Source organism: Trachurus trachurus (assembly GCF_905171665.1).
Source record: "Trachurus trachurus genome assembly, chromosome: 12".
Classification (NCBI taxonomy): domain Eukaryota; kingdom Metazoa; phylum Chordata; class Actinopteri; order Carangiformes; family Carangidae; genus Trachurus; species Trachurus trachurus.
This window is the reverse complement of record NC_139908.1, coordinates 27,984,343-28,005,162: the sequence shown is the minus strand read 5'-3', so window position 1 is coordinate 28,005,162 and position 20,820 is coordinate 27,984,343. Positions and strand designations below refer to the sequence as shown.

General features: G+C 43.0%; 2 protein-coding genes across 2 annotated transcripts in view; one reads left to right on the top strand and one right to left on the bottom strand.

Moving 5' to 3' along the window:
* Positions 1-1,195: 1,195 nt before the first annotated feature.
* On the top strand, positions 1,196-6,089 carry spp1 (secreted phosphoprotein 1; the record flags this gene model as incomplete). Its single annotated transcript, XM_083982956.1, has 6 exons — positions 1,196-1,249; positions 1,918-1,986; positions 3,294-3,353; positions 3,472-3,573; positions 4,581-4,919; positions 5,664-6,089. 6 exons carry the CDS (start codon positions 1,196-1,198, stop codon positions 6,087-6,089), a joined length of 1,050 nt encoding a protein of 349 aa, XP_083839082.1.
* Positions 6,090-10,116: 4,027 nt separating this feature from the next.
* The window catches only part of LOC310994891 (uncharacterized protein), a 66,161-nt gene continuing 55,457 nt past the window's right edge, over positions 10,117-20,820 (bottom strand). Inside the window, exon 3 of the mRNA XM_083983784.1 lies at positions 10,117-10,244. Coding sequence (XP_083839910.1) covers positions 10,243-10,244 — 2 coding nt within the window. The 3' untranslated portion in view covers positions 10,117-10,242. The remainder of the gene's footprint in view (positions 10,245-20,820) is intronic.

The following is a 20,820-nucleotide window of genomic DNA, read 5'->3' as shown; positions in this document are numbered from 1 at the left end:
CACACACACACACACACACACACACACACACACACACACACACACACACACACACACACACACACACACACACACACGCACACACATAGAGTCAAGAGGTGGTCTGTCATGTTTCTGCTGTACTGTGGCTTTCCAGTTATAACCTGTGAATTACATAGTACAGGAGGAGTCCATCATTAAAGACAGACTCAGACACTTACATGTATCCTCCCACAGCACACACCAAAAGCAGAGCCACAGTAAGAGATATATTTTCCAACAATATTCATTTCTTTCTGGGAAGTGCTTATAAATAACCCCAGTGAGGCTATATTAGGAAATACTGAACCTTTAACAGAAAGTCAAATACTGTTCATTCCAGGATTTTCAATGAAAATGGAAAATTACAGATTATAGCTGGATATCTTTCATGTGCCCTTTTCCTTGATACTAATTTAGTAGTCTCCCTTATTTTCTGTTGTTTGAATTTACAATGTGTAATATTCTGAAACAAAGGTGCGAAGATCAAGTTATTTTTGCCTCATTTCAGATCAACATTTAACACTTTTTTATTTTGAACCTGGACTATCGCTGAAAAGAAGTAAAACACTGTTTTACTGAGTCGAAGAAACAAACTAGACTCAGACTGAAGTTAACTATACATGATGGTTTTCTCCCTTTAATCTTTTGGCGCATACACCCACACCGTCGTGTTATCTTTGTAAATCATACCTGTTATTTTCTTACATGTGCTGGACCAGAGTCAGCCAGAAACATCCTGTCTGAAACAACCATGTGAGTGATGTGATTTTCTTGAGCTGATGACAGAGAAGATGTTTTACTAAACTGAAATGAAACAGAGCCATGAAGGACACATTTAACTCTGTAATTAAGGCCTTAATGACTTTCTTTGACATATACTGAGGCCCCAGGAAATGCCACTACTAGTTAAGTAGTCTTGTAACAACACTGCCTCCATTTTAGGAAGGAATCTAGGCCAGAGGTTTTGCTGACAGCTTGTTTTCTCTTTTACAACTCATTGTGTTTCCTGTGAAGTTATAGCCCTCCACACAAGTATTTTGCTGCTGGACAATCTTGGAGTAACATGATTATGTTTTATTGTGTTGTTGTTTTATATACTGAGATGTTAAATCATGTAATGCCAACCTGTGTGTTTCTGTTCTCCTTCCCACACAGACACCAAAGCTGTGCCACAATGAAAGTTACTGTTGTTTTCGTTCTGCTCTTCGCCACCGCCCTCTGTCGGCCGGTGAGTCATTTTCTCTGACAGAGAAAAAATTTCCCCAACTTATTTACAAATAAATTATTACCAGTTAATTAAAGCAGAAGTAAGCGATATTTTTGTGTTAATATAAGTCTTAAATAGTTCTATCTTCCGACAGCAATCACTTACATAGAGTCTTTGGACCGAAACACGGGTCTGTCAGTCACTCTGCTCTGCTCTGAGCCGAGGAGAAAACTTTTCTCATATCCTACAAGTTTTATCCAATGAGGAGAGAGAACGGCATGAAGGGCTGTGTGTGCAGCCAAGGGATGCGCCTGAATGTGGTGACGTAGGGACGAGGACCAATAGATCCATGACGAGGGCGGGGGCTGCTAACTCCATCGGCTGACAAGTTATGGTGTTATGGTGTTATGGTGCGTAACTCGTGTTTTTCCGACCTGTGAACTCGTACCAGTTCGATCTGGTACGAGTTCACGGGTCGTAAGTTACGAGTGGCCGTTATAGTGACTTTCACAGGCAACAGGTCTGGAACGCTACAAAGTCGTAACGGTTTCAAAAGCCTGCCTGGAACGCAGCATTAGCCAAAACGACCGGATCGCTTACTTCTGCTTTAAGTCTGAATTTGTTATAATATTCATTTTTGCTTTATTTACCTGAATGACCTGGTTTTGATCTTCATCTTTGCTTTTTAGGCAAAAAAGGTTTCTGACAGCAGTTCGGACAGCTCTGAGGAACAAGTGAGTATCCAGAGAGAAGGGCAGGTATGAGAGGAAGAGTGAGACATCCATGCTGACTGATGTTCTTTCACAGGTGAGACGACCAGCAGCTCCAGCCATCGAGGCAGCAGCAGCAGCACCTGCACAGGTGAAATCTCAGTTTTCAGTTTTCCATCTGCAATTTTCCTCTGACCTTTTTCTCCTCCACTCACCTCTCTTTCTGTCACATTTCCTCCTCTTATTGCTTCTTTTCATTTCATCCCTTACCTAATGACTTTCTTCTACTGCCGATTCTCTCAAAGCATTACCCATCAGGCAACTGTCCTGAGAGCCTAGAGCCTAGATCTCCAGAGACACACAAAAGAAACCTACCTAGATTAAAGGGATAGTTCACCCAAAATTGAAATTTCACTCATTATCTACTCACCCTCATGTGGACTAAGGGCTGGGAGAAGTTTCGGAATCCTCCGTGTCTTCTCTGAGTTACAGGGGGTCTCGACGTAGCAGTGCATGTCCATATAACGGTTGCAAATGGATACCAACTGTCTTCGTAACAAAAAGACACACCAAAAAACATCCAAATACCTCCATGCTGCTCGTATGTAATGTCCGTCTTGTATTGAAGCCCCAAAATGCGAAATTGTCCCGAAAAAATGAAATAAGTCTGTATTTCAAGCTTGTTTTGTAGCGGAAGCTTCTCAAAGCTTCTCTTCCCGGTTCGTCAAATTTGGATGAACTGGGAAGATGAGCTTCGAGAAGCTTCCGCTACAAAACAAGCTTGAAATATAGACTTATTTAATTTTTTTCGGGACAATTTCACATTTCGGGGCTTCAATACAAGACGGACATTACATACGAGCAGCATGGAGGTATTTGGATGTTTTTTGGTGTGTCTTTTTGTTATGAAGACAGTTGGTATCCATTTGCAACCGTTATATGGACGGATATGCACTGCTACGTCGAGACCCCCTGTAACTCAGAGAAGACACGGAGGACTCTGAAACTTCTCCCAGCCCTTAGTCCACATGAGGGGGAGGAGATAATGAGTTGAAATTTCAATTTTGGGTGAACTATCCCTTTAAGGATATGCAAACACATCAGTGCTATCTCTGACCGTATTTACCATTTTTAACAGCCTATATTTGACTCCCCAGCTCAAAGCTGGTTTTCCATGATTCCTTGTCACTCATCTTTGGACTCACTCATCACCTCTTTAGAGTCATTCCTGTCTTAGAGTCAAAGGAACTGTGTTGTGGGGGAATGAAAGGCTAGAAATAAAAGGTTGAGCCGTAGAGAAGGTGGGGATCAAACGTCTGCACACTAACTTTTAATGCCTGTTCCTGATGTTACAGAGCATCGTGGCAACAGCTGCCAGCTCAGATGAGAGCACAGAGAGTTCAGATGAGGATGAGGTGAGAAATGACTTATCAACAATCAAAGTCAAATCATTTATCAATTTATCATAACAGTTTACCTTTACCACACTTGTGAATACGTTCTTGATTCCCTATCTATCAATATTTTTCACAGCAGGCGGCAGCAGAAACAACCTCAGCTTCAGATACAGCCTCTGTCGACAGCAAAGACAGTGATGACAGCGACGACGACGACGATGATGAAGCAGAGGAGACAGTAAGTAAAGCAATGACATGTCTGGCTGCTGAGAGGTGGCAGCTGAAACTGTAGAATAAAAATGAGTTATGACTGGTCTATAGTGCAACAAGGGAAATTCAATGTAAGATAGGTATAAAAAATATATATATCTTTCTGTGATTATTATATTACTGCTAGATGCAAACCTTTGAGACTGCATTTTTATTGTTTGTAAATTATTTTTAGAAATAAGTCACATGTGTAGGAGTGGAGACACATGTCTATAAAATGGTTTATGTGCATGTGACATGCTAACTTTTGAGACCATATGTGTCTATTTTCCAACAGAATTCTAAACCTTCTAATGTGTTAAAGGGATAGTTCATGGAAAATTCAAATTTCACTCATTATCTACTCACCCTCATGTCAACTAAGAGCTGTGAGAATTTTCAGAGTCCTCCATGGCTTCTCTGAGTTACGGGGGGGGGGTCCGCGCAGCAGTATTTGTCCATATAATGGTTGTGAATACCAACTTTCTTCGTCCAAAAAGACACACCAAAAAACATCCAAATACCTCCATACTGCTCATCTGTAATGCCCCTCTTGTATTGAAGCCCCGATATGAGAAATTGTTCCCAAAAAATAAAAAAAAGTCTATATTTTAAGTTTGTTTGTAGCGGAAGCTCCCAGTGTCTCAGTTCACTGCTCTTCCTGTGTCAGTGCAAATCTCGCGTGATTTGCACTGACCGGCGGAACAATTTCTCATGTCGGGGCTTCAATACAAGAGGGACATAGACGAGCAGGTATTTGGATGTTTTTTGGTGTGTCTTTTTGGACGAAGAAAGTTGGTATCCATTGACAACCATTATACGGACAAATACTGCTGCGCGGACCCCCTCCCCCCCGTAACTCAGAGAAGGAACGGAGGACTCTGAAAATTCTCCCAGCCCTTAGTCCACATGAGGGTGAGTAGATAATGAGTGAAATTTGAATTTTGGGTGAACTATCCCTTTAATACTTCTCTGATCCTCTTACCTCTGTGACAGGATACTGATGAGGATGGATCCAGCAACAGCTCAGAGTCCGGCGAGTCCTCCACCCCAGCTCCTACGACCGTCACCCCAGTAATTGTCACAGAGGAGCCTGTGATCGAGACCACTGTAGCTCCCATCGAGCCGACCATTGTCACTGACACTGATACAGCCCGTGGTGACAGTTTGGGGGGCTACCCCGGTGACTACAAATCCATCGTCTATGTGGAGGACAAATCCTACCACAAGGTTCCTGCTCCCTACAAGTCCTATGAGTTTGTTGCCACAGGAAAGAAGATGGCTTATGACATGACTGATGTCAACGAAGTGGACAAGTCACTAACGGTGTACAAGGTAGGTTAGTTAGTAGTCATCTGTTGAGTCAGAAATAAATTGTGGCATTCTGGCATTCACTTTTAATCCGTGTATCACTCTTTCTTTCTATTTTCAATTGGCAATCAAAAATCAAAACATGAAAAAGTGACAGATTATTTTGATTTTTGTTTTAATTAATTGTAATTTGTTTTAATCTAACACAAAAAATGAAAAAATGTCTGGTTTTTCATATTTCAATTTTAGGCTCAGATCAAAAATACGATGGAATGGAAAAACAGGCAGCAGGACGATTAACTTTTGTCAGACCAGGAGTTGCTTGTCAGTAAAAACAAAAAGTAAACATCCAGTTACACTGGAATTAGTGGAACTAGAGAATGTGAAAATTAAAATGTTAAACAAGAAAATATATTGCACATGTACCCTCAATCCATGAATTGACAAGTTTGTGTGTTTGTTCTCACTCAATTCTGCAAAACTTGAATATATTATCAACATATAAATTAACTATAAACAAATGCTATTCTCATGTGCCTGAGCTTACATTTTATTCATATATACTTCATGTGAAAATTCAACAGCTTTCAGTCTCACCTAAACTCAGTTTCAGTTCTTTTCAGCACTTTCAATTGCAGCTTTCACTTCTTTTACTTCACTGAACTCAACTTCAGGGACTATTTCATTTCATTCAAGAGTGTAAATGTATTCTCTGCAATTAAAATTTCAAGTTCAAGTTCTCTCATCCCTCCTCTGCCTTGTCTCCAGGCACTTCAGGTTCACTCTGACATCCTGGAGGAGGACACCAGCACCCCAGAATTAGAGAACCAGGGCCTTGATGCCGCCTCTCAGGACCAGGACATCACCCCTCGCCAGGCGCCCCTTCCAGAGGAGAGCGCGAGCGCCGTTGAAGCGAGCGCGAGCGACGCCACCGCCAGTGAAAGTGAAAGCTCCAGCACCCCCCAAGAAGAGGAGGAGGAAGATGAGAGTGCCAGTGCTGCGAGCGATAGCGCCAGCACTAGCCAGGAGTCTGAGGATGAAAAGAGTCAAAGCAGTGAGGAGGCCACAGCTTCACCCGGAGCAGCTGACAGTGACTCAGATGAGAGTGACAGCAATGAAAGTGATGATTCAGATGAGCAGGGAGCAGGACCTGACACCACCACTAACATGCCAGTGGTTATTACTGCCAAATAAGCCCCACTACATGCTACATCCACTTGCAGAGTGCATGCTGAATTCAAGGGCAAAAAGCCCCCTCTCAAGCCGTTTCCACCATGGGGTCAAACAGGGACAGATAAGGTTTATTATTGTTGTTTTAATGTGTTCTGCCAATACTGTGCACAAATGTTTTTCTCTGACCTGTTATTTTAAAATAAACCAGTATACAACCTGCAGTTTAGTCACATTGATACACCACATATTTGACCCTTCTAGGGAGAAGTGCTTGATGCAACTTTAACAGATGTTGCAGCTATGACTGCTACCCGAATCAGGAGGTTGACAGGGTATTGATGCAGTGCACACATACAATCAACACAGACCAATTTAATCACAGTTCCTACCTACACTACATGTTGTTTGTCTCATGTTGTTTATTGTAATGTAACTGTAATATTGTACCACATTAGTAAAGTTCTTTTTCATAAAAAGAGATCATGGGTGTCTGTTGTAAATATCCACATATTGTAAAAACTAAGAGAAGAATAAAAGAGCTATAACTGCTCATAAAGAGTTTCAATGGAGTGACTTTGCTACACTTCTTGTCAAAAATAAATTGAGAAGATTACCCTGTCATGTCTGTGTGATACATAATGAAGCCAGGAGACCAGTGACTACAGCAACGCTGCTCAATAGAAATAAAGTGGGGGGAAAAGGTGACATTTCATAGAAATCTCATTTAACAATTGTTTGAGTGTTTGCCTGAGATACACCTCAAGTTTCATACCCTGAGGGAGCACAACTTCTCTCACTTATTCAGTGGGAGCATCATTTGCCTATTTGTTATAGGCTGAGGCTCTGGAATATATGAAGAGTTCATTTGCAAAAGCAGATAACTCTTTAAAAAATTCTAGAATCTTCATTTTTTATTTTTTATTTACATAAGGTGATATCAGTCAAACCAAAGTTGAGTGACTTTGAGATGTAACAAAACAGACATATTTAAAAAAAAAAAAAAAGTTTTATTGAAAGCAACCCTATTCAAAGAATAATTACAAAGCCTCAGCTCATTTTTTTTCAAAATGGCACTTATCTGCTTTTGCAAATGAACTCTTCATATATACAGTGGGTACTAATGGACGTTTCACTCACGGGGGGTGAGATTCACGAATTGCGTGAAATTTAAGTTACAACTGTAGCCACTAGGTGGAAGCATAATACTCAAATGCAGCTCAAAAGATTTTGGGACAATTCCATGTTTGACCACAATGTAGCTGCAATAGAGAGTGGCGCTGTTTATTCTAGGCTACAGGTACATCATTTGCAGCTGTGGTCGAGAGAGCTAGAGAGTGAATGGAGAGGAACTGCTGAATCAGATAAATAAAACGTTATTTTTCTGATTGTTTCACAGCGGTTACGTTCAACAGCACAAATATAGAAAATATAATAGTTACATTTTTTCAGGGGGGCACACTTTCAACCTATACTATCTATTTATCTATCTATCTATCTATCTTTAATACTGTGTGCTTAAATTAAACAGAAATAAAATGAAGTGCGTGGGCCAACGTTTCCACAAAAGCATGACATTTTATATTTTATGAACACGTTGGCCCACACACGTATAATTTACTAATCTCAAATGGAGTACTTTTAAACAATCATGTTAGCTGTTTGATCATGAATTATGATATTATCGTTCTTTTCCCATGAAATATGATTCATTTTCACTTTTTTTGATTGTTATGGTTAAGGTGATTGTTAAAGGGACAACGAGGAGTTTTGGAAAAGCGAAGCGTTTTCACACTACATTTATGAGCCTCCGCGCGCACCGTAAAATTCTTTTGACCGGCGCAAGACGGACTCATGTTTTCATTCATCAAGATTATAGTCAGAGGTTCAAAGAGGTTCACATACCGTCGGAGTTCCGACCATAAACGGCGATTCAGCTGCGTTATTCTCATGACTCGTTGCGAAACCTAAAGTAAAAAACGCTGGTCGGCTCGACCAGCATCTCCGCCACCACTAATAATAACAAAATAACGATAGAGACAGAACAATATATTTATCGAAAATGGGCCCATTAACAAGTGTGGGTAGCGGAGATTCATCCACATTAACGTGAGACTTTTTTTATAACCGATTAGAAACTCCTCGTTGTCCCTTTAAGGTTAAGGTTGATTGTTCGCCTGAGCAATTAATCGCTCAGGCGAAAAAATCGCTGGGGCTCCAAACTCGCTCTGTCGCTCGAGATGAGAAATCTCAAGTCTCTGGCCGTCAGTCGCTTGTCGCTCAGCGCTGATTGGCTGTCGTAATCTATGCGTAACTATGACAACTACTGAAACCATGGAAACGTAATACAACTCCACCGGTCCGAAAGAGCAAAGCCGGGTTGACGTTGGAGGTAAACGGGTACAATGCCAGCCATACTGGACCAATACAAACAGGAAGAAAAGAGCGCCTCTGAGCGAGGTGAAATTCACTGGAATCGCTTGAATGACGTCATCAGAGCGAAAAGGCAAATTTGTTGTGTTTCTCACGGCCTGCCCTAGGTGGGGTCGATCCCACGAGCTCCCGCACCGGAGGCGATGATGCTAACCTCTTCGCCAAGAGGTTGACAACCACTTGGCAGGTTGGTCTTTTATGGGTGGAGTGAGTGCACATCCGTTACACTAGCACTATCGCAAATGTTAACCCACCACCACCACCACCAATCGTGGTCAGTCTCACTGTCTCAGTCTCAAGTGCACCTCGTAAACCTCAGAAATCTATCTTATACTTGAATGATAGGCAGGTAGTTTAAAACGGGATAGTTAATATTTTTTGTAACCTATTTACCTTTGTTGAAAGCTAAGAGACATCTGCCATCTTATTGTTCTTTTATTACTGGAGCATTTTTAAAAATGATGACAGACATAGCAACGCACAATCGTACAGTATATTTCAAAATTCCATAAAATAACCAAATCAAATTGTTAGCAGTAGTTATCAGAAAATCCCAGCATATTCTTGTTGCCCTGCTACTCCTCTTACAACTATACACTACACATTATTTTTGACTGCAGCAACAGTTTGGGCCACATTCTTACATACAGCTCCTTTAAACATTAAACCCAAAAGTTCACAGAAAATGGTATTCCAATTTAAAATGAATGGACCCTCAATTTCTTTAGTAAAAAAACAAATAAAAACAAAAGATGTTTCCACCAAGTACAACCAGAAAGAGATTTTTACAGAGTTTGCTACACTTTGATACAGTCCTGAGTTTACATAACGCTCCTACGTTTCTTCTTGCCAGAAACATCAGAGAATTGACGGCCACAAAAACTTCAACTGTACGTTTAATCTCCTACATTGATTCTTGTGTACACGTAAAGATCTTCCTGTTGACAAAATGTCTCATCACAAAACTGCAACTAAGTGATTTAAGGTGTCTTAAGACTACCTATTGCCTTACATGTACTCCACACACACTACAAGAAAATGGTTTAACTTCTGTGTGGACTTTCATGTGCCTCTCAAGACAACAACTGAAGTTTCTCTCCTTGATGGGATTTTATGTGCATCCATGTGCAGCCAAATTCTCCAGCTCCATAAATGTTTTCCCACAAATAGCACAACTAAATGGTTTCCCCTGTGTGTGGAGTCTCAAGTGATTATTAAAACACCTTGGATGTCCAAATTGTTTACCACAGGTAGGACATTCAAATGGTTTCTCTCCTGTATGGATCATCATGTGGTCTATAAAACTCTGTCTGTGACTAAATTGTTTCCCACAGGTAGCACAGTCAAATGGTTTCTCTCCTGTATGGATTCTCATGTGTTCTTTAAGAGTGTGTCTGTGACTAAATTGTTTCCCACAGGTAGCACAGGCAAATGGTTTCTCTCCTGTATGGATCCTCATGTGTATCTTCAAACCCGAGGTTGTGCTAAATGTTTTCCCACACTCTGAGCAGCGGGGAGACTTCTTACAGTGAGACTTCTTACCAGTGTTACATTCTTCATCACTTACATGAACAGCTTCACTGTTCAGACCTGACTCAGGTGCTCTGGTTTCTCTCCAGTCATCATCACTGTCATCAGTCTCAGAGGACGACTCTGAGACCTCATCATCTGTATCTGGTTGAAGATCTTCATGTTGATCTGAGTTCCTGGCTGGTTCAGATCCTCCACAGTCGTCTCCATCGGCCTCTATCTGTTCAGCTGAGCTGCTGGATGGAGGCTCTGCCTCAGTTTGTCTTTGATGAGGTTGTAGGGACTGAGGTTTCTCCTCCTCATCCTCACTCTTTACATGAACAGAAGTTAGGGGGAACTCTGGAGTGGTCTGTAGTTCCTCCTTTACTGGTAAGTTGTCTCTCTTGCATTGGTTTTTATTTTACTTAAATTTAAATTTTCAACTTGTATTGTTAGGTTAAAAGTCTGGAGTGGGGAAGAGACTTCAGGAGTCATTCCCTGGTTTAATAACCATCCACTGTGGCTCATTGCCTCAACCTGGCGGTCTCTGACTGCATCAAGGCCAGGGAGGGGGTCCCGTACCTGTTAAAGTACACCAGAACAATGGGCACAGTCTTCTGGTTTTATCAGGCATCCAGCAATCGAACAAGCAGTTTGAGAGAATTGGAGAGGCTGTTTGATCTCCCAGAACTCAAACTCCAGGTCAGTGCTATTATAATATTTAGAGATACTTGTTGAGCTCATTGAAAAATCATTTATTCAAGTGTGACCAATTTATTTTGTAGGGAGGAAATGCCACCAGGTGGGAGTCAAACATGGAGGCCACCAACGTAATGCGCCGAATCCTTCCAGCGCTTATTGCGGACCTCTCCCGCCAGGCCCGGTCTGAGCCTACTGCAGTAGGGTTCTACGCCTTCGTAAAGGATTCTTTCTTTCCCCCTGCACTGTGCCTTATGCAGCTTGTACACGAGAAGCTGCACCGGCAGTTTATGATTTTTCAAAAAAGAAATCTTTTCTTTTTTCAGGTGAGCAGGAGGTATGGTATCAATGCCATATTATAATATTATAGTCCTTCATTATCTCCTTTGAGTCCAAATGATTTCCCTAACTAACTGTCATGTTTGCTCTCAGGTCACCGTGCTGAAACAGTCTCTCACAGAGCTGAAGGAGGGCAGCAAAGTGAAGAACCGCTGGCAGGCATGGCTCAACGATGAGAAGGGCCTGAAGCCACTGCAGGAGGAGATTCCGGCGTAGGCTACTTTGCTGATAATGTCTGGGACAGATTCAATGCCACTGTGAGTATGAACTTTAATATGGTCCCAATAACATCCAAGCACCTCTCTCCAAAGAGCATCTCATTTTTGGAATACTACATTCCAAACAGACTTGCTTCTCTCCTCTGCTTTACATTTAAAATGTATTCAACTATTTTACAGGTGAAGGAGCCGTTCTTGACTGAGCTTGTGGAAAACATTGAGACTCGCTTCCCAAACACCAGCAGCCTGTCTCTCTTCAGGGTGTTCTCTCCCAGACACATTCTCATGACGGATGCGGCTGACTTTGGGGAGGCAGAGATGAGCAGGCTGGCAGAGCAGTTCCCAAGGCTGAAGGAGGCTGACCTGCTGTTTGAGTGGGGCAGCTTCAAACTTCGGGTCAAGAACCCTGATCTGAAGGTACCAGTATTAACTGCATTCTCAGCACCACCACCATTATTATTATTTATTGTTTTTAAATCTACCTGTGTTCTTACTCTGTCTTCCTTAAGACAAAATCCCTGGAGGAGGTGCTCCTCTGGCTGGTGTCTCCAGAGCCTTGTGAGCTCTATCCAGCCCTGAGCCTGGCAGCTGCAACTGCCCTCACAGCTCCTGTCCAGACTGCTGATGTGGAGAGGCTGTTTTCGGCTCTCAAGATTGTAATGGGTCGTTCAGACCAAAAGCGTCAAAAGGGTCAAAAGACGCTCTTGACGCTTTTCCGCGACGCTGGTGGTCTGAACACCCTGGCGTTTTTGACGCGCGTCAAAGAAGTTGACGTCGGTTGTGGTTGGTTGAGTGGGGGACATCTACACTCTGATTGGTTGCCGCTGCTCCGCATCATCGCTCATTAGCATAAAGTTCAGGAGATTTCAACTTTCTCCTGACGCTCTCGCCGCCAAAACGCGACGCCAACGCCTTTGACGCTCTTCAACGCTCCTCGACGCTGGTTCTCATTGAAAATGAATGACTTCCGGCCACCGCGACGCTCTCGACGCTTTCGGTCTGAACGCACAGTAAGTGGTATCTAAATATTCACAGTTCATTTTAGTATCATATGTATGCAGTTTTAATGCATGAATTGTTTTTCAAAAGGTGAAGACACCCTTGCGCAACCGGCTCAAGGGGAGGCACCTTGACGTGTGTTGCAAGGTGGCCATTGATGGACCGGACCAGGATGCATTCAACTACAAGGAGTGCCTGAGAAGGTTCTACAAGACAAAGAGTAGACGTGTGAAGTGTTCAACAGCAGGCTGTGAACTGTGCCGTTAGCTTTGAGAGCTACCTAGTTAGGTTATGTCCACTTTTGTCCACTTTTTGTTTTCAAAAGTCAGCCTGGTGTAATGTGTTTGCCCTTTGTGTCACCTTAAAAAAGTCTCCTGTGTTTATACCTTTCCTAGCCTGTTTATCTGGGTGCATTTTGATGTGCCAGTTTATGTGTAAAGTTAGTTGCTGTCAGGAGAAGTTACTTATTAGCAAATATTTTATTTTTATAATGTTTTTAATTTTGATTTGATTTGATTTGATAATGTTTTTAATTTATTTTATTTAACCAGGGCAGATCATTATCTTATTTACAGTGATGGCCTGTGAATGCCAACTGTCACAATATGTTTAGCCAGTGGATGGCGATCTACACCAGTATTTTGCGTTACAGCATCAAGTTTGTCCCTCCTCGCTTGCCGTAGGGAGGAGTTTAAAAAAAGCGTTTTCAAAATAAAATATTAATCAAAGTCGGCTGGTAGTATTTATTCCAGAAATATTCTGTATTGAGATGTCTATTTTCCTACGATTTGTGCAGTGAAATGTCTGTCAGTAAACCCCGAAGTCCGTTAGCATTTTTAGCATTTAAAAGTAGCGCAATGTAGAGCTGTCAGAAATTAAAAGCAGCCTCCTCTCTCATCATATTTGCAGCAACACTGTTGCTTCAGGCTGCGACCAAGCTTTTTTGTATCGCTCATACTCTCTCTCTCCATCAAAACAACCTGCTGCTCTTGGCTGAAATCAGCCCGTTGTCGCTCCATTTAGTGAGGAAGTAGAATAATATGACGCCAAACGCCTTAATTGATGTGAACGCGCACAGAGCATGAAGCTGAGAGCCGGACTTGACAAACCAAGCTGATAACCAGCTTCGTAGTACCGTGTTAACTTGAACCGGGGCTTAGTTGAGCTGCAGCATGAACACAAAGCCTGGATCTGTTGTCTCCTTCGTAGTACAGGAGCTCAGGAGTCGGGTTTTTTTCCTCCTCGGCCTTTATTTTGAAAGGACAGCTAGAGAGAGATGGGTACGCGGAGATAAAGTGAGTGTATGTGGGTCTGTCCCATTCCTCCACACTTGGCTCAGTGCGCTTGGTTACGCACACACTTTGGTGATGTTTTGCCGGCGGAACGTATATTTACATATGTGCAAGCATGGATTAAGTGGCCAAGCGTGTGGGGGGAGATTTAAAAGCAATCGGGACACACTTGACAAGTGCAGCTGTGCCATTGCGCACAGTAGCACAACTACGACACACACAGCACAGCAACAGTTTTAATAAACAGTGCTGCTGGATCAGTCTCATCTACTCCTAAAGTGTCTCTATGTGCAAGATTCAGATCATAAATGTGTAAGCCCAACTCCGTAAGTAAATAAAACAAACAAGAAAAACGAAAAAATAAAAACATGAACAGAGCATGATGAATGACACTAAGCCCATGAACGCGCACGCCAAGTGCCCAAGTGTGTAAGTGTGATCGAGTGTGCATATTGGGACAGGCCCACTGCGTGTGTGTGTGTGTGTGTGTGTGCGGGGGGGGGGAGGCCGCCTGAGCCCAAATTTTGGCCAGAAAAAACCCTGAATATGTATGTTATTCACACTGATTTCCAACGAGTCTGAATTATTTTTTAGAAGAGCGTTACGGCTGCAATGTTTTATAATATTCAGTGTGCCCTTATTTTGAAATCCTTGTACTGGGGTTACTGTTACCAAGGATACGGAAATAAAAGTAGCGAAGCTCCGGACAGAGTTGCGGCGATTGTATCCACTTTATGAAAACACATGTGTCTATCACAACAACGGATTATCAAGATGATTATCCATACGAAAGGTAGGCTGCCAGTTCTCACGGCCCGGACTTCTGCCGATAGTTTTTTTTTTTTGAGGGTGTGTGTGAGTGTGTGTGTGCCGAGCGGACCCGTCTTACGCCGGGTTCACACCGGACGCCGAAGCGCCGCGGAAATCGCGCGCGAGCCGCGTCCCCCCAGTTCACACCAGACGCTGATTTCTCCGCGGCGGTCGCGAGCGCCTCTGCTCCTCAGCTGTTGTTCACTCACATTCAGAGCTGTGTTTTTTACATCATGGATAAGTAAATAACCTCATATAATTATAACACCATGTGCTGTGGGTCACACAACTCCCTGTACTTCACTTCCAAGATTAATTTCACGTCCTCCTTCACTTTACAACAACTCGTCTCTGCCTCTCTCTCTCTCTCTCTCTCTCTCTCTCTCTCTTTCCCTGTTTGTTTGTGTGTTTTGACCCCCCCCCCTCCCCACTCCCCTCCTCCCTCCTGCAGCCAGCCCACCGTGTCTCCCTATCCTGTGTGTGTGTTTTCATCTCTCTTGCTCTCTGTTGAGAGTCTGACAAATATAAATACGGTCGCATTTGTCAATCGCTGTATTTTATTTTGAAAAGTGTTTTATTTTGAAAATTGACCGGATTCTCTCGTTGTTTCATGTGTGACTTCCTGCCAAGATTGACGCGATTGCTCGCGGCTCGCGCACAAAATAGAGCAGACGCCGAAACTGGCGCTCCACGGCGCGAGCCGACCGCGGAGGACCGCGACGCTCCGCGTCTAGTCTGAACTACAACACCAGTTAACGAGGGCGCCGAATGGAAGCGGACTCCGCTCCGCGGCTATTCGCGGCGCTTCGGCGTCCGGTGTGAACCCGGCGTTATAGAGACACGTGTCTTTGGGACAGGCTTTTATTTAATTTAGAACAAACCTTATGCTCAGCAAAGATGGAAAATAGTCTAATATTAGGGCTGTCAGGCGATAAAAAAAAAAAAATCTAATTAATTATAAAATTTGTAATTAATTAATCTAATTAATCGCATTTTAATCTTATATCTGCTAAAGGTACCCAAATAAATAATTCAAATTCTAGGACGTTACAAAATTGTATTGCATGACTAATCAATTGAATACACTTAAAGAGAAGATTTGAAAATTAAACTTAAAAGAAAATGGTCAAGCACATCCCAGCAAACCAATTAGGCCAGGTTAGGAACCAAAGCTGCGTTACAGCTGCTTACAGCTGCATCACCTTTACTTTGACAGTGGATCTGGATCAGAACAGAGCGTTTGTACGGAGGGAGAGATCACACTGATCCACTGCTGTTTACTTTCTCTCTGAGCGTCTCTGCCTGCAGATGTTCAGCTGAGGGAAGACGCTGCTCAGCTGTTGAGCCGAGTGTCAGGAGCAAGTTGATAACCAGCTTCGTAGTAGCCTACCGTGTTAACTCCAGGGGGACCGCGGGGCTAGAGGTTTTGTGGAGCAGGAACATGAACACAAAGCTTGGCTATGTTGAGCCTCCTTCGCAGTAGCTACAGGCCGGAGGAGTCTGTGTTTTTTTTTCTCCCCTCGGCCTTTATTTTGAAAGGACAGCTGGAGAGAGATGTACGAAGGAGTATTAGGGCCAGCCCAAAAAAAAAAAAAAAACAGCCAAAAAAAAAAAAAAAATCCAGCGGAAGGGAAAAAAGTAAGCAAAAAAAAAAAAAATCCGGCACAAGAAAAAAAAAAGTCAAGTAAAAAAAAAAAAAAAAAAGTCAGGCAAAAAGAAAAAAAAAAAAAAAAAAACTGCAGAGGCTTGATCACGTAGCCTACCACAACAAAGCGACATTAAGCGACTGTCGGCTCAATGACAGCAGCAGAGTGACAGACAGGCTGCCAAACTCTGCAGCGCCATAAAAGTGAACAATAAAGCCGATTAACTTTGACTCAATGCCGGAGTATGACAATGAAAACACGAATCACTTCTGTGTCCAACCCCTGCTGCTAACGTATAGCAATCAGCAATGCATGTTCTTCATTGCTGTCCCCCATATCTATGGCTGCCCCCCCCCAAAAAAAACAAACACACGTTATATGAGCTAACGTTTAGCGTGACTAAACGTGACTGGAGACACCTCCGTGACTAGACCACCGCGATCCAGGTCTCTGCCTCCTCCTGTAGTATTTACAAATACAAATACTATACAGGATAGGCCTATCTCCTCTCCTCCTCTCCTGTAGTATTTGTAGTATTTACAAATACTACTACAAGAGCCTGTCTGTCACTCTGCTGCTGTCATGGAGCAGTCAGTGGCTTGTCGCTTTGTTGTGGTAGCCATAGACATAGCCAGCAGTTTGTTTGTTTTTTTGCCTGGCTTTTTTTTTTTTTCTTGTGCCGGATTTTTCTTTTTTCTTTGCCTGACTTTTTTTTTTTTCTTGTGCCGGATTTTTTTTTTTTTCACCTGACTTTTTTTTCCCCCTTGCGCCGGATTTTTTTTTTTTTTTTGGGCTGTTTTTTTTTTTTTTGGGCTGGTCCTAATACTCCTTCGTAGAGATGGGCCGGCTACGCGGAGATAAAGGGGGAGCATACATCAGTCCGACTGCCCAAAAGTCCGACGGCTCATTTCTCCGACTACTCATTCTACAGTGTTAAGGTTAGGTTTAGGGTAAGGTAAAGGGTTAGGGCTACTTAAGTCGGAGAAATGGGAGGTCGGACTAATGGACGCAAAAATAAAGAAATGTATGGTCGGAGAAATGGGTAGTCGGACGGACGTCATGCGCCCGAGATAAAGTGAGGGGGGATTGACACGCAGTTCCATTATTATCTGAAGCTTTCAGGCAACGTTATCACCCCTAAAAATACTATCTTGGTGAGAAATGAAGGAGGAGGAGGGAAAAAAGGCGTGTAAACGATTATTGATTTTTCTAAACGGTTATGATTTGTTATCCGTGTATCCGTTTACACGTGTAGATGTTGACACCCCTAGAGGACGCGCTGCTCCCGCTCCGCTTCCACGGGCAGTGTCCAGGCTGTGAATCTCGTCCATGTCGGTCAGTCTGTTGTCACCTGCTTTGACTAGCGACGCAGGTGGGAAGTGACCAACTGTATCCGCGGGTCATTCCGACATACCGCCACTCCGACATTGACGTCTATTGTCGCAATGGCGGCACTTCCATTGATTGAAAACGTCCCACCACTCCGACAATTTTTGTTTCCATTGTCGGAATGGCGGTACTTTCCTTTTTTGGAAACGTTCCGCCATTCCGACATAAGGTCATTAAATGTGTAGGTTAATAATGATCACCGCCTCCGCCCATCTCTCTCCTCTAACAGCACTTTGACTCTGGTCAACGCCCTTGTCACATCCATCTCGATTATAAAATGCATTATTATTATTATTATTATTATTATTATTGGCGCTGTGCTACTTAATTTGCAGCTGTGGTCGAGAGAGCTAGAGAGTTAATGGAGAGAGGGACCGCTACCCCGGTGAATCAGATCAGTGATGTTGTTTTTTATTGTATCACAGTGGTTACAGTACGTTCAACAGAATCAGTGGTTCTCATGGGGGTCCTGGACCCCTGCATATTTTTGATTTCTCCTGTAGCCTGGCCGGGTCTGGCTCCAAGTTTAATTATAGACAATTTGATCTGCAGACGCACAGAGGCATGCGTAAAACACATTTTGACTACTTCGTGCTGTTGCTATTTTTTTTAAAGTTACCTTTCGTTTCCTTTTGATTTTTGTGCGTATTATGGAGCCGTCCTGGTCCATATTTGTAAGCCTTTTTACCAGGAGTAAATTCCCAAAAGTTGCAACAACTTGTAGTGATACACTGGGTTTTGCCAGGCCAGCTGGGGTAGTTGATTTGCAGGTTTGCTCCCCAGGTTTTTTTCCTTGTGTATTAGGCCAGGGAAATGATCAATTATCCTTACGGTTTGCGCACTGGGACGTGCGGACCTTTAATGAATGAATGAATGTTTCTTTTTTGCTGTAAGTTGTGTGCGTAATGCGTAAAAGTGCATTAGTGGGACCGAGGGTTTAAATGGAGAAGTGACGTGGTGAGAGGGGAGGAGAGTGATTATTTTTCCTGGTGGATTACCCTGTGGATAATAAAGGCCCGTTTGGACACCGCACGGCCGGGCACGTTCTCAGCCAAGCGGGACGAGGGAGAGGACTGGTGGTCACCTCGGCGGAGCCGCGGCGTCTCGCCCGTGTGGACAGTAGGACAAACAAACTCTCTCTCACTCACCCTCACCACGTGTCAACTCACACACACACACACACACACACACACACACACACACACACACACACACACACATGTCCGGCACGGACAGTGACAGTGCGCTTGCGCACCCACACACACACTCATTCCCACTCGGACTTAATGGACAGTGGGAGGGGGAGGGCTTTCGGGTTCTGTTGATCTGTGTGTAATTGTTTATTATATGCCGCCTGTGATGGGCGCGTTTTGAGTTCAGTGAAATACAGAGACTCAGACTAAGTAGCGACTTTGATTATTGCTTCCCTGGACGCACCAGTAGCCGAGCCTAGGTCCGCCTGCAGCAGGACTGCGTTGCCAGTTCCCCTTATATCCTTATTGTAAGGGAAATTGTTACAAACTGAAATCGGAGTGTGTGATTGTAAATGGCGAGACTTTGTGTTTGTGTTTATTTATTAAGCTTCCACTGACTGTATCGCATCCGTACACATGTCTTAAAACATGAAGAAGAAAAAAAAGCCTTGTCGGAATGGCGGGACGAAACTGTCGGAATGGCAGGACGTTTGCATGTCGGAATGGTGGTATGTCTGAATGGTGACATGTCTGAATAGTAGAATGTCGGAATGGCGATATGTCGGAGTGGCAGCATGTCGGAATGGCAGCATGTAACCGTGACCAACACGTCCGGACAAGTTCCTCGGTGCTATGCTACCAGGGTCATTCAATGGGCCAAATTTAAAGTGCTCGCGCATTGAATTGCCACTCAGAATTAATTGCGTTAATTTTTCTAACGCGCTAATTTGCAGTGTAATTAATTAATCTAATTAACGCGTTAAACTGACAGCCCTATCTAATATAATAAAATAGTTCTGTTCTTTGGATACTTTGGATCCAGAGCAGCATTCATTTACAAGTTTAATCAGCACCAATTAAACTTCTTCTAAATATAGCTACGTAAACATTTAATAACTCGGGTCAGGTCGGAGTCAGACCGCAGGCTTCTTCTTTTTTTTTTTTTTTCCTCACAGGAGAAATAAGGCGTGCGCTGCGCTTACCTCGCTTCTCTCTGACGCGTCGGTGCTCTGGTTGTGATTGATCCGCTGCCTTGAATCCGCCCTTTATACTGTACGTGCGTGTTCACAGATTCACAGCAAGACAAGCCGGGGTTGAGTTACCGAGTTGATAACCAGCGTCGTGGTACCGCTGATCCGGAGTGGTTCAGCTGGATAGGCTGACAGTAACCCTGGGTAGGTTGAGCTCGCTTCGTGGTACAGGCCTCTGCCCTCGGCGCAGCTGGCTCAGTGGTCAGCATAGGTGCACAGTCCACACATAACTTTACCATGCCTTTTAATTTCATACTTTCATAATTTTCGATTTGATATGTGCACATTCCGTTTAAATAAAATGTTTTATGCAATAAAATATAATTATTCTGTTGAAATTATTTATCTACATAAACACCTGCACTCCGCACACGTGTCATAACTGCCGAATATATCGTCAACCGCCGATTTTAAGGGGTACGGTGGCCGATTGGAAATTTTTAACCTATCGCCCAAGCCTAGCCGGAAGCCTCGGAGCTACTTTTTACTTTTACTTGAGTGGATTTTTACACCAGTAGGGGAGACTGGGGACAGTTGCAACAAGGGACGGTTGCAACAAGCCTTATTTCTCCAATCAGGAACATGCTAGAGTGATGACACTCACACTGCACATGCTCAGTTAGACCCTCTACCCACCAAGAAGAGAGAGGCCATATTGAGCATCTGGTCCTGCTTCTATCAAGGCAAAGTTGTTTTGGAGGTATGAAAGTAACTTTTTTCATGAGCTGTTTTTTTGTCATACTGTCCTGATCTTATGTATGAATTAATCCAAACCTACCTAGTTTGAATCACTGTTTTGTTGACTATTAAATGACATGGTTTACATGTGTCAATGTCAATGCTAGCACATGGTGTTTTGTCATGACTGATACCATGGGGACAGTTGCAACTGTCCCCATGCTATTAGGTTAGTCATATTAGAAGAGACCACACAACCATATTTTTTAAGATTTTTAGTTCAAAATAGGCAAAATTAATATATTTTATTGCTCATGATGAATGATGAAGCATGGAGAAACTAACGCTAATGATAAACAGAATAATTTCCCAAATAACTTGTTGAGCAAAAATGAGCAATTGGTTATTGTTGTATGTTGTATGTGTCATATAAACTTGTCATATAGTGAATGAATCATCTAAATACTGAAATTGGATTCTGTTTATTTTCAGTATGCCAAGAGTGAGGAAGAGAGTCAC